The sequence below is a fragment of the Meles meles genome, chromosome 15 (genome assembly GCF_922984935.1).
Source record: "Meles meles chromosome 15, mMelMel3.1 paternal haplotype, whole genome shotgun sequence".
In the NCBI taxonomy this organism is placed as follows: domain Eukaryota; kingdom Metazoa; phylum Chordata; class Mammalia; order Carnivora; family Mustelidae; genus Meles; species Meles meles.
In genome coordinates, this window is record NC_060080.1 from 64422266 (window position 1) to 64437715 (window position 15450).

At 37.8% G+C, this 15450-nt stretch overlaps 1 protein-coding gene across 1 annotated transcript in view; it reads left to right on the forward strand.

The window, feature by feature from the left end:
- FANCL (FA complementation group L) overlaps positions 1-15450 on the forward strand; it is a 113327-nt gene that overhangs the window by 42290 nt on the left and 55587 nt on the right. The window contains exon 8 of the mRNA XM_045979046.1: positions 7900-8000. Coding sequence (XP_045835002.1) covers positions 7900-8000 — 101 coding nt within the window. The remainder of the gene's footprint in view (positions 1-7899; positions 8001-15450) is intronic.

Sequence of the window (15450 nt, forward strand, 5' to 3'; positions counted from 1 at the left end):
TAGTTTGGCTATTGTAGACATTGCTGCTATGAACATTCGGGTACACGCGACCCTTCGGATCACTGCGTTTGTATCTTTAGGGTAAATACCCAGTAGTGCAATTGCTGGGTCATAGGGTAGTTCTATTTTCAACCTTTTGAGGAACCTCCATGCTGTTTTCCAGAGTGGTTGCACCAGCTTGCATTCCCACCAACAGTGGAGGAGGGTTCCCCTTTCTCTGCATCCTCGCCAGCATCTGTCATTTCCTGACTTGTTAATTTTAGCCATTTTGACTGGTGTGAGGTGATATCTCATTGTGGTTTTGATTTGTATTTCCCTGATGCCGAGTGACGTGGAGCACTTTTTCATGTGTCTGTTGGCCATCTGGATGTCTTCTTTGCAGAAATGTCTGTTCATGTCCTCTGCCCATTTCTTGATTGGATTGTTTGTTCTTTGGGTGTTGAGTTGGCTAAGTTCCTTATAGATTTTGGATACTAGCCCTTTATCTGATATGTCGTTTGCAGATATCTTCTCCCATTCTGTCAGTTGTCTTTTGGTTTTGTGAACTGTTTCCTTTGCTGTGCAAAAGCTTTTGATCTTGATGAAATCCCAATAGTTCATTTTTGCCCTTGCTTCCCTTGCCTTTGCCGTTGTTCCTAGGAAGATGTTGCTATGGCTGAGGTCGAAGAGGTTGCTGCCTGCATTCTCCTCAAGGATTTTGATGGATTCCTTTCTCACATTGAGATCCTTCATCCATTTGGAGTCTATTTTCGTGTGTGGTTTAAGGAAGTGGTCCAATTTCATTTTTCTGCGTGTGGCTGTCCAATTTTCCCAGCACCATTTATTGAAGAGGCTGTCTTTTTTCCATTGGACATTCTTTCCTGCTTTGTCGAAGATTAGTTGACCATAGAGTTGAGGGTCGATTTCTGGGCTCTCTATTCTGTTCCACTGATCTATGTGTCTGTTTTTGTGCCAGTACCATGCTGTCTTGATGATGACAGCTTTTTAATAGAGCTTGAAGTCCGGAATTGTGATGCCATCAACTTTGGCTTTCTTTTTCAATATTCCTTTGGCTCTTCGAGATCTTTTCTGGTTCCATATAAATTTTAGGATTATTTGTTCCATTTCTTTGAAAAAAATGGATGGTATTTTGATAGGGATTGCATTAAATGTGTAGATTGCTTTAGGTAGCATAGACATTTTCACAGTATTCTTCCAATCCAGGAGCATGGAACATTTTTCCATTTCTTTGTGTCTTCCTCAATTTCTTTCATGAGTACTTTATAGTTTTCTGCATATAGATCCTTAGCCTCTTTGGTTAGGTTTATTCCTAGGTATCTTATAGGTTGGGGTACAATTGTAAATGGGATTGACTCCTTAATTTCTCTTTCTTCTGTCTTGTTGTTGGTGTACAGAAATGCAACTGATTTCTGTGCATTGATTTTATATCCTGACACTTTACTGAATTCCTGTACAAGTTCTAGCAGTTTTGGGGTGGAGTCTTTTGGGTTTTCCACATATAGTATCATATCATCTGGGAAGAGTGATAGTTTTACTTCTTCTTTACCAATTTGGATGCCTTTAATTTCTTTTTTTGTCTGATTGCTGAGGCTAGGACTTCCAGTACTATGTTGAATAGCAGTGGTGATAACAGACATCCCTGCCGTGTTCCTGACCTTAGCGGAAAAGCTTTCAGTTTTTCTCCATTGAGAATGATATTTGCGGTGGGTTTTTCATAGATGGCTTTGATAATATTGAGGTATGTGCCCTCTATCCCCACAGTTTGAAGAGTTTTGATCAGGAAGGGATGCTGTACTTTGTCAAATGCTTTTTCAGCATCTATTGAGAGTATCATATGGTTCTTGTTTCTTTTATTAATGTGTTGTATCACATTGATTGATTTGCGGATGTTGAACCAACCCTGCAGCCCTGGAATAAATCCCACTTGATCGTGGTGAATAATCCTTTTAATGTACTGTTGAATCCTATTGGCTAGTATTTTGGTGAGAATTTTTGCGTCTGTGTTCATCAAGGATATTGGTCTGTAGTTCTCTTTTTTGGTGGGATCCTTGTCTGGTTTTGGGATCAAGGTGATGCTGGCCTCATAAAATGAGTTTGGAAGTTTTCCTTCCATGTCTCTTTTTTGGAACAGTTTCAGGAGAATAGGAATTAGTTCTTCTTTAAATGTTTGGTAGAATTCCCCTGGGAAGCCGTCTGGCCCTGGGCTTTTGTTTGTTTGGAGATTTTTGATGACTGTTTCAATCTCCTTACTGGTTATGGGCGTGTTCAGGTTTTCTATTTCTTCCTGGTTCAGTTGTGGTAGTTTATGTGTCTCTAGGAATGCATCCATTTCTTCCAGATTGTCCTATTTGTTGGCGTAGAGTTGCTCATAGTATGTTCTTATAATTGTCTGTATTTCTTTGGTGTTAGTTGTGATCTCTCCTCTTTCATTCATGATTTTATTGATTTGGGTCCTTTCTCTTTTCTTTTTGATGAGTCTGGCCAGGGGTTTATCAATCTTATTGATTCTTTCAAAGAACCAGCTCCTAGTTTCATTGATTTTTTTCTATTGTTTTTTTGGTTTCTATTTCATTGATTTCTGCTCTGATCTTTATGATTTCTCTTCTCCTGCTGGGTTTAGGGTTTCTTTCTTGTTCTTTCTCCAGCTCCTTTACGTGTAGGGTTAGGTTGTGTACTTGAGACCTTTCTTGTTTCTTGAGAAAGGCTTGAACCGCTATATATTTTCCTCTCAGGACTGCCTTTGCTGTGTCCCACAGATTTTGAACTGTTGTGTTTTCATTATCATTTGTTTCCATGAATTTTTTCAATTCTTCTTTAATTTCCTGGTTGACCTGTTCATTCTTTAGAAGGATGCTGTTTAGTCTCCATGTATTTGGGTTCTTTCCAGTTTCCTCTTGTGATTGAGTTCTAGCTTCAGAGCATTGTGGTCTGAAAATATGCAGGGAATGATCCTAATCTTTTGATACCGGTTGCGACCTGATTTGTGACCCAGGATGTGATCTATTCTGGAGAAGGTTCCATGTGCACTAGAGAAGAATGTGTATTCTGTTGCTTTGGGATGAAATGTTCTGAATATATCTGTGATGTCCATCTGGTCCAGGGTGTCATTTAAGGCCTTTATTTCCTTGTTGATCTTTTGCTTGGATGATCTGTCCATTTCAGTGAGGGGAGTGTTCAAGTCCCCTACTATTATTGTATTATTATTGATGTGTTTCTTTGATTTTGTTATTAATTGGTTGATATAGTTGGCTGCTCCCACGTTAGGGGCATAGATATTTAAAATTGTTAGATCTTCTTGTTGGACAGACCCTTTGAGTAGGGTATAGTGTCCTTCCTCATCTCATATTATAGTCTTTGGCTTAAAATCTAATTGATCTGATATAAGGATTGCCACCCCAGCTTTCTTCTGATGCCCATTAGCATGGTAAATTGTTTTCCACCCCCTCGCTTTAAATCTGGAGGTGTCTTCGCGTCTAAAATGAGTTTCTTGTAGGCAACATACTGATGGGTTTTGTTTTTTTATCCATTCTGATACCCTGTGTCTTTTGATTGGGGCATTTAGCCCATTAACATTCAGGGTAACTATTGAGAGATATGAATTTAGTGCCATTATTGGTCTGTAAGGTGACTGTTACTGTATATTGTCTCTGTACCTTTCTGATCTACTACTTTTAGGCTCTCTCTTTGCTTAGAGGACCCCTTTCAATATTTCCTGTAGAGCTGGTTTGGTGTTTGCAAATTCTTTCAGTTTTTGTTTGTCCTGGAAGCTTTTGATCTCTCCTTCTATTTTCAATGATAGCCTAGCTGGATAGAGTATTCTTGGCTGCATGTTTTTCTCGTTGAGTGCTCTGAATATATCATGCCAGCTCTTCCTGGCCTGCCAGGTCTCTGTGGATAAGTCTGCTGCCAATCTAATATTTTTACCATTGTATGTTACAGACTTCTTTTCTCGGGCTGCTTTCAGGATTTTCTCTTTGTCACTAAGACTTGTAAATTTTACTATTAGGTGACGGGGTGTGGACCTATTCTTGTTGACTTTGAGGGGGGTTCTCTGCATCTCCTGGATTTTGATGCTTGTTCCCTTTGCCATATTCAGGAAATTCTCTCCAATAATTCTCTCCAATAGACCTTCTGCTCCCCTCTCTGTTTCTTCTTCTTCTGGAATTCCAATTATTCTAATGTTGTTTCGTCTTATGGTGTCACTTATCTCTCGAATTCTCCCCTCATGGTCCAGTAGCTGTTTGTCCCTCTTTTGTTCGGCTTCTTTATTCTCTGTCATTTGGTCTTCTATATCACTAATTCTTTCTTCTGCCTCATTTATCCTAGCAGTGAGAGCCTCCATTTTTTATTGCACCTCATTAATAGCTTTTTTGATTTCAACTTGGTTAGATTTTAGTTCTTTAATTTCTCCAGAAAGGGCTTTAATATCTCCAGAGAGGGTTTCTCTAATACCTTCCATGCCTTTTTCGAGCCCGGCTAGAATGTTCAGAATCGTCATTCTGAACTCTTGATCTGACATATTACCAATGTCTGTGTTGATTAGGTCCCTAGCCTTCGGTACTGTCTCTTGTTCTTTTGTTTGTGGTGATTTTTTCCGCCTTGTCATTTTTTCCAGATAAGAGGATATGAAGGAGCAAATAAAATACTAAAAGGGTGGCAAAGACCCCAGAAAAATGCGCTGTAACCAAATCAGAAGAGACCCCTAATTGTGGGGGGGAGAAAGGGATAAAAACAGGTTCTGAAAAAAAAAAGAAAAAAATTTAAAAAATAAAACAAAGAAAAAATATAAAAAAGAAAGAAAAAATATATATATTTAGATAAAGTAGTCAAAAAACGTTAAAAAAGAGAAGGGTAAAAGTTTTAAAAAATTTAGCAGAAGAAGAAAAAAGAAAAAAAAATTGAAGTAGCCGCAAGACTAAAGAATCATGGGGAGAAAGCCATGAGTTCCGTGCTTTGCTTTCTCCTCCTCTGGAATTGCGCTGGTGCCTTAGGAATTGAACCTACTTTCCTTGATAGTTGAACTTTGTCCTGGCTGGATATTTTGTTGATCTTCTGGGGGAGGGGCCTGTTGTAGTGACTCTCAAGTGTCTTTGACCGAGGAGGAATTGCACCGCCCTTACTGGCGGCCGGACTAAGTAATCGGCTCGGGTTCGCTTTTGGGAGCTTCTGTTCCCTGACTGCTTTCCGTAGAGTTCCGGAGGACGAGAATGACAATGGCGGCCTCCTAGTCTCCGCCCGGGAGGAGCCGAGAGCCTGGGGCCCCACTCCTCAGTGCGCCCCCAGAGGACAGCACCCAACCACTCCTGTATCCCCAACCTCTAGCCGCGCTCCGAGCTCACCCAGCCCGCAACCAGTTCAAGGTAACCCCGAGCTGAGAGTTCAGTCCTCGGCTCTGTCTCTGCAGCTGGCTTCTCCATTCTAATACCTGCGAGCTCTCTGACACTCTGACACCCCTGATCCTTCTGTGACCCTGCAGGACCTGGGGCCACGCTGACCCCGCGTGGGCTTCACCCTGGTTTAGCCTCTGGAGCAATGTCCCTCAGTGGAACAGACTTTTAAAAGTCCTGATTTTGTGCTCCGTTCCTCCGCCGCTTGCCGGGAGCCGGCCCCTCCCCCCGCAGTCTATCTTCCCGTCGTTTTAGATTCACTTCTCCGCCAGTCCTACCTTTCAGAAAGTGGTTGATTTTCTGTTTCTAGAGTTGCTGTTCTTCTTCTCTTCGCTCTCCCGTTGGATTTGTAGGTGTTTGCAATGTTTAGATAAGCTATCGAGCTGATCGTCTGCTACCTGATGTAGTCTCAGGCTGCTACTTCGCCATCTTGACTCCTCCTCTCTATTTTATTTATTTTTTAAAGATTTATTTGTTAGAGAGCATGCACGTGCATGCAGTCAGGGAGAGGGGCAGAAGGTGAAGGAGAGAGAACCCCAAGCAGTCTCTGAGCTGAGTGCAGAGCCCGATTCGAGGCTCGATCCCAGGACCCTGAGACTATGACCTGAGCCGAAATCAAGAGTCAGATGCTTAGCTGACTGAGCTACCAGGTGCCCCACACTTACCTGTATTTTAAAAGAACTCTGATGTGGGTAGATTTTTTTAAATACCCATTTTAGGGCTTAGTAGTATGTAGCTAAGGCCTTAAAACTAGGAACTGGTAAAGTTAGGATTTAAAACCTTTGTGAAGCCTGTGTTCTTTCTACTGTGTATCTTTCCTCTTCTTCACAAAGACTGCTTTGATTCTCTGCCTTTGCCCTTTTTCCTGTTACGGTTCTGGAATGGGAATACCTTGTCTGACCCAAGGTGGAAGGTGGCGTTTACAAATGTCATAAATTTAAGATTAAGATACAGTTTTTATTATCCAAATTTACCATCTGCTTACGTGGATAGCAGTATTTAGTATTTCTGGATTTAAAAAATTTTCAAAAGAATTGCTGAAGCTGTTTTATATATAAGTATAGGAACTATACTGACTTTTTTTTAACAGGATAATCTTAATAGTAAAAATTTGTTTCTGTGGACTAGCAGGCAATTTACAGATAACATTAGGTATTTATTAAAAAAGCAGTATACTCCTTGTCTTCTAAGAACTTACCCAATTAAATCCATACTGTCATTTTAAGCTTTACAAACCTGCTTTCACAGTTTTGTTTTTAATTCTAAAGGAGATTTAGAAAGTAGTTTCAGTTAATAGTTCTGATTTTAGGGGTGCCTGGGTGGCTCAGTGGGTTGAGCCGCTGCCTTCGGCTCGGGTCAGGGTCTCAGGGTACTGGGATCGAGCCCCGCATCAGGCTCTCTGCTCTGTGGGGAGCCTGCTTCCCCCTCTCTCTCTCTGCCTGCTGCTCTACTTGTGTCTCTCTCTCTCTCTCTGTGTCAAATAAATAAATAAAATATTTTAAAAAAATAGTCCTGATTTTAAAATACTGTTTTGTAAAATCTGTTCTTTCTAGTATTATCTCAATTTAATGGCATCCTATCCTTGTTTAAAAATAAAGTAGAAGGACTAATAGAGTAAATAGATACTTAAATGAAAAAATTATACCTTTTGTTAGGGTTATAGTTAATAGAAACATAATTTCTATGCTTGTTCTCATCTGCTTTTATCATTTACTATATCTGACTTTTTAATTTATCTCTTTTGATATGAACATCTGTGTAATTTGCAGATAACATTTATTTTTGCTTTCCAAATAAAATCTTTGTCTGCATTAGCACCTTTGAAGGAATTGATAATACTCAGCCTCAGCAATTACAGTGATGTTCGTATTGCTTCTAAACTAAAAAAGAAAAGTAAATATTAGTGTTTTGAGAGTAGGGGCCATAAGCCATCTTGAAGATATCATAGGTGAGCCTAGCAGGGAAAGGAACTGTGATTCCACATAGATGGAAAAATACTTAACCTGGTCTGGGAGTAATATAGAATATAAACCAGTGAAAGAAAGTAGCAGGTGAGTATTTACTGTGGTAATAAAGGGTTTGTGTTTGTAAGGGTATGATTCATAACTGTATACAAATATATCTAAATAATGGACTTAAGAGTTCAGGCTTTTCTTAAAGGCACATTTTCTTTATATCAAAGTCCTATCCACAGGAATAGAATAATAGTGAAGCCTTGAGGGTATTTTTAAAGTTTTGTCATACCTGATAGGCATAATGGTCTAGAAAAATACTAAAATCTGAAGTTTTTAAATGGTATAATAATTGACATTTTCACATAATAGTCTTCAGTGCAGTCCTTATCTTGTTCCTGTCTTTATATGAGAAGGGGAATGATTCAGCTGGAATTTCTGTAAAATTAGTGGACATTTAGTGAGGCACAAAGGAGATTATGAAGTTGTTTTGTAATCAGATAGTAATAATTCACTGTCTAGCAATACACAGCTGATTCAAGTTTTTTTCTTTTAAACAGGAAGTTGCTTTAAAGAATAAACAAGAGTTGTATGCACCACCTCTGCCTCCCCAGTTCTACTCCGGCCTTATTGAAGAGATAGGAACTCTTGGTTGGGATAAGTATGTCTATTTTAAAATGTTCCAGAAAAGTCTTCTTTTTTTTTTTTTTCTTTTTACACATTTAAATTTATTTGCAGTTTTAGCAATTTATTTTATACCTTTTTTTTAGTCAAAGTGTTTCATTATAATTAGAACTTATTTAATTATAATTAATAACTGATCCTTATTGTGGGTATGAATGAAAGGGATAGCATCATTAACAAACTGATCTACAAAGTAAAATGTGAAATAAAATGTTGAAAAAAATAACATTTTTATATAGGAAGTACGATGTTACCATATTTTTACTGAGCATAAACATGTTATTTTAGTTTTATTAAGGTATAATTGACAAACGCGATTATAGTATTTTCAGCATGTACAATATGATTTGATTTACATGTACATTTGGAAGGATTCACCTAAACTCACATATTCACATATTACCTCACATACTTGATTTTTTTCCTTGATGTTTTTTGGGTCATTGTTCTTCTGACTGTTACGGAATGGAGACTTTTAGGAATTTCTGATTGCCATTTTCATTGACATCGTGCTATATGTTTTCTGTTTGTCTCCTGCATTTTGTGTTTTTTCGCTTTATCTACTTTCGTCTGCCTTTATTTGAATTAATCAAGAATTAAGTTGTTATACATTCTTTTATTTTTTTAGAACTGCCTTGGAGTTTTCAGCATACATATAGCAAAATATACATTTTTACTTTTACCAATTTTCTTATGGGAGGATCTGAAATGCAGTATATTTTTTTACCTGTCTACCTGTTGTGTCATTGTTATCATGCATTTTAATTCTATATTTAAAATTGGCAAAGTGTTTTTAAAGTCAATATTTATGTATATGCATTCATATATAAATTTGTATTTTATATATGATTTTATGTGTAAATATATTATACATTATGTATGTATAATTTGTATGTAATTTGTGTATTTCTCCCAGTTTTTTTATGTTTTAATTTTTTTTTAAGATTTTTATTCATTTGAGAGCAAGAGAGACAGAGAGCACAAGCAGGGTGAGAGGGAGAAGCAAACTCCTTGCTAAGCTGGGAGCCCGTTGTGATATGGGGCTTGTTTTCAGGACCTGGAGATGATCTGAGCCAAAGGCAGATGCTTAACCATCTGAGCCACCCAGGCGCTCCATATTTTTATGTTATTATTTTTTAAAGGTTTTATTTATTTATTTGAGAGAGGGAGGGAGTCCATAAGTGGGGGAGGGGCAGAGGGAGTAGAAGAAGACTCCCCACTGAGCAGAACATGATGTGGGGCTCCCGATCCCAGGACCCTGGGATCATGACCCGAGCTAAAGGCAGATTCTTTATTGACTGAGCCACCCAGGCGCCCCTCTCCCAGTGTTCTTTCTTCCTTCCTGCATTTCTGTTTCTCTGTCTGGAATCTTTTTTCTTCCTCACTACAGAATTCTTTTAATATTTTTTTGAGATATAATTGACAAATTTCAGATGTACAATGTAGTGATTTGGTATATGTATATATTATGAAATCACAACCATAAGGCTAGCTAACCTCCATCATCACACATACTTACAGTTTTTCTTGTGGTGAGAGCTTTCAAGATTTACTCTTTCAGCAACTTCTAAGTCTGTATTACGGTATTATTAATTACAGTTGCTATGCTGTACATTACATAATGGAAGCTTGTACCATTGTCTAACTTCACTCATTTCATCTCTGCCTCTGGCAGCCACCGGTATGTTCTCTGCATCTATGAGTTCATTTGTTTTTTCCTTAGATTCAGCATGTAAGTGACATCTTATTGTGTTTGTCTTTCTCTGACATGTTTTACTTAGTGTAATGTTTTTAGGGTCTATCCATATTGTTGTAATAGCAGCAAGTCCTTTTTTATGGCTGAATAGTAAGTATTTCATTGTATATTTGATGAATACACGCACACACACGTGCTAAAATTTCTTTCTCCATTCCCCTGTTAGTGGATACTTAGGTTGTTTCCATGTCTTGGCTATGGTAAATATTGTGGCAGTGAACTTGGGGTTGCAGATACCTCTTCAACATTGCGATTTTGTTTTCTTTGGGTATATACCCAGAAGTGAAATTGCTGGATCATATGGCAGTTCCATTTTTAATTTTAGAGTGTATGCATTTTTATAATTGCTGTATCTTCCTGTGGATTTTCCTTTTATCATTAAATGTTTCTTTCCATCTCTGGTCATATTTCTTTCCTTAATGTCCACTTTGTTGGATTAGTATAACTACACTAGATTTCAGTGTTTTTTATTTTTTTTTATTTTTTTAATTTATTTTTATTTTTTTATTTTTAAAATTTTTTTATTTTTTTAATTTTTTAAATTTTTTATTATTATTTTTATTTTTTTTAGATTTCAGTGTTTTTTATTTTTTTTATTTTTTTATTTATTTTTTTTTAAAGATTATTTATTTATTTATTTGACAGACAGAGATCACAAGTAGGCAGAGGGGCAGGCAGAGAGAGAGAGGAGGAAGCAGGCTCCCCACAGAGCAGAGAGCCCGATGTGGGGCTCGATCCCAGGACCCTGGGATCATGACCTGAGCCGAAGGCAGAGGCTTTAACCCACTGAGCCACCCAGGCGCCCCGATTTCAGTGTTTTTTAGAATTCTCTTCCTTTTCCCATATTATCTTTTATAATTATTTAAAAATATTTTTCTACTAACTTCCATAATCTAGATCCACTGGAGTCTGTTTTTAATTTTTTTTCTTATGGTTTTCAGTCATATAGTTAGTCCTGGATCTTGGCATTCCTAGTACTTCCCCCCCGCCCTCCAAAATTGTCCGTCTTTCTCCCTTTCTCTCCTTTCCCCTCCCTTTACCTTGCTTCCTCCCTCTTCCTCTCCCCTAGCCTCTGGCAGCCACGGGTCTTTTTACTGTCTCCACAGTTTTGGATTTTCCAGAGTGTCGTATAGTTGGACATTATGTAGCCTTTTTAGATTGGCTTCTTTTACTTAGTAATATGTATTTAAATTTCTTCTTAATCTTTTTGTGGCTTATTAATTCATTTTTAGTACTGAATATAGTTCCATTGTCCGTACAAGTTTATTCATTCACTTGCTGAAGGGCATCTTGGTTAGCTTCTAAGTTTTGGCAGTTATGAATAAAGCTGCTATAAACATCTGTGTGCAGGTGTGTGTGTGTGTGTGTGCGCGCGCACATGCGTGTTTATCCACATTGGTAAATACCAGGGCCTACTGCTTTTTTTTCCTTTTAAGTTTTTATTTAAATTACAGTTTTGTAAGGGGCGCCTGGTGGTGCAGTTAGTTAAGGGTCTGACTCCTGGTTTCAGCTCAGCCTGTGATCTCAGGGTCATGAAATTGAGCCCTTTGTTGAGGTCCACACTCCCGTCTCTTCCTCTTCCCCCCCTTCCCCCACTGCCCCGCCAACACATATGCGTGCTCTCTCTCTTTCAAATAAATCTTAAAAAAAAATAAATTCCAGTTAGCATACAATGTAATATTGGTTTCAGGTATACAATACAGTGATTCAGCACTGTGTGTGCTCATCACAGCAAGTATACTCCTTATACTATTACCTATTTAACCCATCGCCCTTGCCCTGCCCCTGCAGTAACCATCAGTTCTCTGTAGCTAAGAGTCTGTTTTTTGGTTTGTCCCTCTTTTTTCACCCCCTTTGCTTGTTTGTTTTGTTTCTTAAATTCCACATATGAGTGAAATCATATGGTATTTTTCTTTCTGACTCTCTTATTTCACTTAGCACAATATTCTAGGTCCATCCAGGTCATTGCGAATGGCAAGGTTTCATTGTTTTTTTATGACTGAATAATATTGTATTGTGTGTATATGTACATATACACACACACATATATATCATATATGTGAATGTATATGTATATACATATATACATGCACATATATATGATATGTACGTGTATATATATATATATATGATATATATGTATATATACCACGTCTTCCTCATAGATTCATCAGTCGATGAACACTTGGGCTGTTTCCATAATTTGGCTCTTGGGGCTACTGCTGCTATAAACATTGGAGTGTGTATATCCCTTTGGATTAGTAGTTTTGTATTTTGGCCAGAGACTTAGTAGTGCAGTTGCTGGATCATAGGGTAGCTCTATTTTTGACCTTTCGAGGAACCTCCATACTGTTCACCAGTGTGGCCGCACCAGCTTGCATTCCACCAACAGTGCAGGAGGGTTCCCCTTTTTGTTTCCTGTGTTGCTGATTTTAGCCTTTCTGACAGGTGTGAGGTGGTATCTCATTGTAGTTTTGATTTGTAGTTCCCTGAAGACAAGTGATGCTGAGCATCTTTTCATGTGGGCCTACTACTTTCTAATAGTAAGAAGTAAGGGGTTTTTCGTTATTTTCACAATTGAATCAGTGGCAAATTGAGTACTCTATAACAACAAAAATGTAAAACCTGAGCTCTCATGGTGTGTGCTTACCAAGATGACTCTGACTACTCTTTCTTTAAAAAAGAAAAACCCAAACAAAACAAAAGCCCTGAAAAACTGGCGAAAGGGAGAAATGCGGAAACTGACTTAATTTCCAGATATTTTAGTTAATACACCTTTTCTCACTTTCTCTTGCTGGCTGTTCTTCAGTATTTGCCCCTGTTCATTAAGGCTGCAGTGCTATGCCTAAGGATCTTTTGTTGAGTGTTAGAAATTGTATATAAAAAAGTTCAGAGGTTTTAAATGATACTTTCCTTTAAAAGGGTTTACTTTTTCCTTTGCTAAGAAATAGAGTAGGGGTAGGTTGCTATAATCCTGGTTGAGTTTGGGCTATAGTTTTTTTAAGACTCAATGTACTTTTTACTGCTCCTCTCCCTTTCCTAAGTTGTAACCCTCTAGAACGTTTAGGCAAGAGCTGTGTGTGTTCATTGGTATTTCTCCCTTGGTAGATCCTAAACTCTTATGTGTGTCTCTTCACGGGGCCAGTTTACCTCTCAGTTGGGGTCAGGGGTACATTTTTGACAGTGTTTCATCTGCCTCTTGTTTGCTTTACTTTTAGGGATAACCCTCCCAGGGTTCCCACTGAGGGCTTGGGGATATTCACTGGGGCTTTTCCTCATGTAGGCTCTAAATTTTAATTAATTTCTCCTCAGTGTTATGGGATTTCTAAATATTCCCTCCCCCCTTGGTTTTCACTGGCTTTCCGCTTAGTTTTTTCTTTTCTTTTTTTTTTTAATCCTCATCACTTGCAGTTCAAGGATTTATCAAAAGTTTTGATGGAAGAGTGCCGAAAGTTTAGGGCAAGTTCCCTGGCCCTACCTTTCCACTAGATTCTGGCTCTTTAAAAGTCTATTATTTTTATCTCTAACCTCAAGAGAGTTCCAGAAATGCTGCAGGTTTTTTGGTTTGTTTTGCTTTGCTTCTTAATAGCAGTTTTCTGTTTGTGCCCTTTACCCAAATTCTTCTTCTCTTGCCCTGTGTGCAGAATCAGTAAATAAGCTGAGGGAAAAATGGCTGCAGTGTTGGCTTACCTCTGTTCCCCCTTTTTGGTTCTTTAGGTCTTGGTTGCCCTAGCAATTCTATGATGCCTCCAATCTTTTTTTTTTTTTTTTTTTTTCCTCTTGCATCAGGCTACTCTGATGGTTCTCAGTGGAAGTGTAGGTCTGTAGCAGGATGCTCTATTTTAGCCAGATATGGTTGTTACATATAACTTCAAATGTACTGTTGTGGTGATACCGAGGACTGGTTAATGCTATTCATGTGATTAGGCAGTATTTGGTAAGGTGCCATTCCTGAATAGGATTTGGGAAAAATGGAACTTTTTTTTTATTTTGAAAGATGGAACTTTTAAATAAAATTTAGCATAACCAGGAGAAGGGAGACAGAAGACAAGTAATGAATTGAGATGAACTAATAGCAGTTTGGCTGGAAGTATGAAGATTTGTCTTGAGGCATTGACATCATGGACCTGGTCATTCTTTGGGTTTAAGGTGTTATAGAAAAATCAGGTTGACTTACTTTCAGATGCTTAAACATTAAGATCTTAGTGTTTAGAGGATACTTAGGAATGTAGGAAGGACTTGGGAAGGGGAAACTCTTTTCTAAGTTGTTGTGACATGTTTGGAAGAACTCTAGTAATGAAGTAGTTGAAGCACTGAGAATGCAAATATGAGATTTGTGAATCATTCATTTTTTTCTCACCTAACTATTGAAAGCCTATAGTGAAAGACAGTGGATAACCATAGGCAAGACTTTATTAAAGATTCCTCAAGGAACTTATCTCTAGTGGGAGAATCAGAATTTAAGTAGATGATCACAGTAGTATTTAATTCTAACTGTGATAAGTACTACAGAATATAATTATAGGGATTCTTGAGAGCCATTAACAAGAAAGGTATAAGAGAAATAGTGCAAGTATTAAAATATCTTATGGACTAAGTGTTTTTTAGGGACAAAAAAAAAGTATTGAGTTTTGCTTTGCATTATACCTATTGTTCTGATGTGGGAGAAAAAGGAACAGATGTCTAGCTTGGATAATAGATGAAGCCAAAAGGAAGGTTATGAATGCCTCTATCATAGCACTGATCACAATATGAATGCTTGTCTCTTCCTTAGACTAAAATTATTTTATACAGGGACTTCCATTTTTTAAGTTTCTGTCCTGTGCCACTGACTGCTATAGCCACTTTATATAATGCCTAGTTAATTCTCTGAGTAAATTCCAAGATACATATTTTTATGTTCAGCTTTATATATAAAATGTGTATTGTAGCCAAGATTGGCTGCATAACAGTCCTTAGGCATTCTGTGTGAATGGTGCTGCCTTGAATTGTGCTATGGAGTAGCTCTGATATGGAGCCTTCACTAAAGTGCCCTCATATACTTGGAGATAGGTTTTATTAGTCTCACCCTCAGTATGTGCCTGTCTCATCATGGATAAAATTGGCCTCATGCAAAATTAACCCATCCTGAGAGATAGTTATGAAGTCTGTTGTTTAGATTTGTGAGAGATCAAAGTTTAATTATAGTGACTAGTGTGCGTGATTGAATTAGAATATAGCTGCTGTTACCGAATCACTTGTTTCATAGTCTTTACAGATAAAGAATGTGTTAGCAAAAGAGAAATTGCTTGCATGGATTGTCAGAACCCAGATAGTAAGATTTTTGTCGGTATTTATTCAGTGCTTTCTGGAGTAAGAAAATCTATCAGTTTTATTTTTGTGATTTAATTCTTGAATCAGGTCTGGCAATGTTGTCATAGGGTTTCAGACCATCAGTGCTAACACTGAGACATGAATTGTGCTATCCACATACTAGAATTGCTACCTTTTGAGGCCTTGCCTGGATTGCTGGTCAGCTTCTTAATTTAAAATATCTCTTAAAATGACACAGACAATAATTTGTATGACAAATTGATTTGAATGGATTGTCAGAATCTTAATGATTTGTAGACCATGTCAGTATGTCTATATTTTTCTTACAGTCTAATATTCTTGTAGATTTGTTAGTATA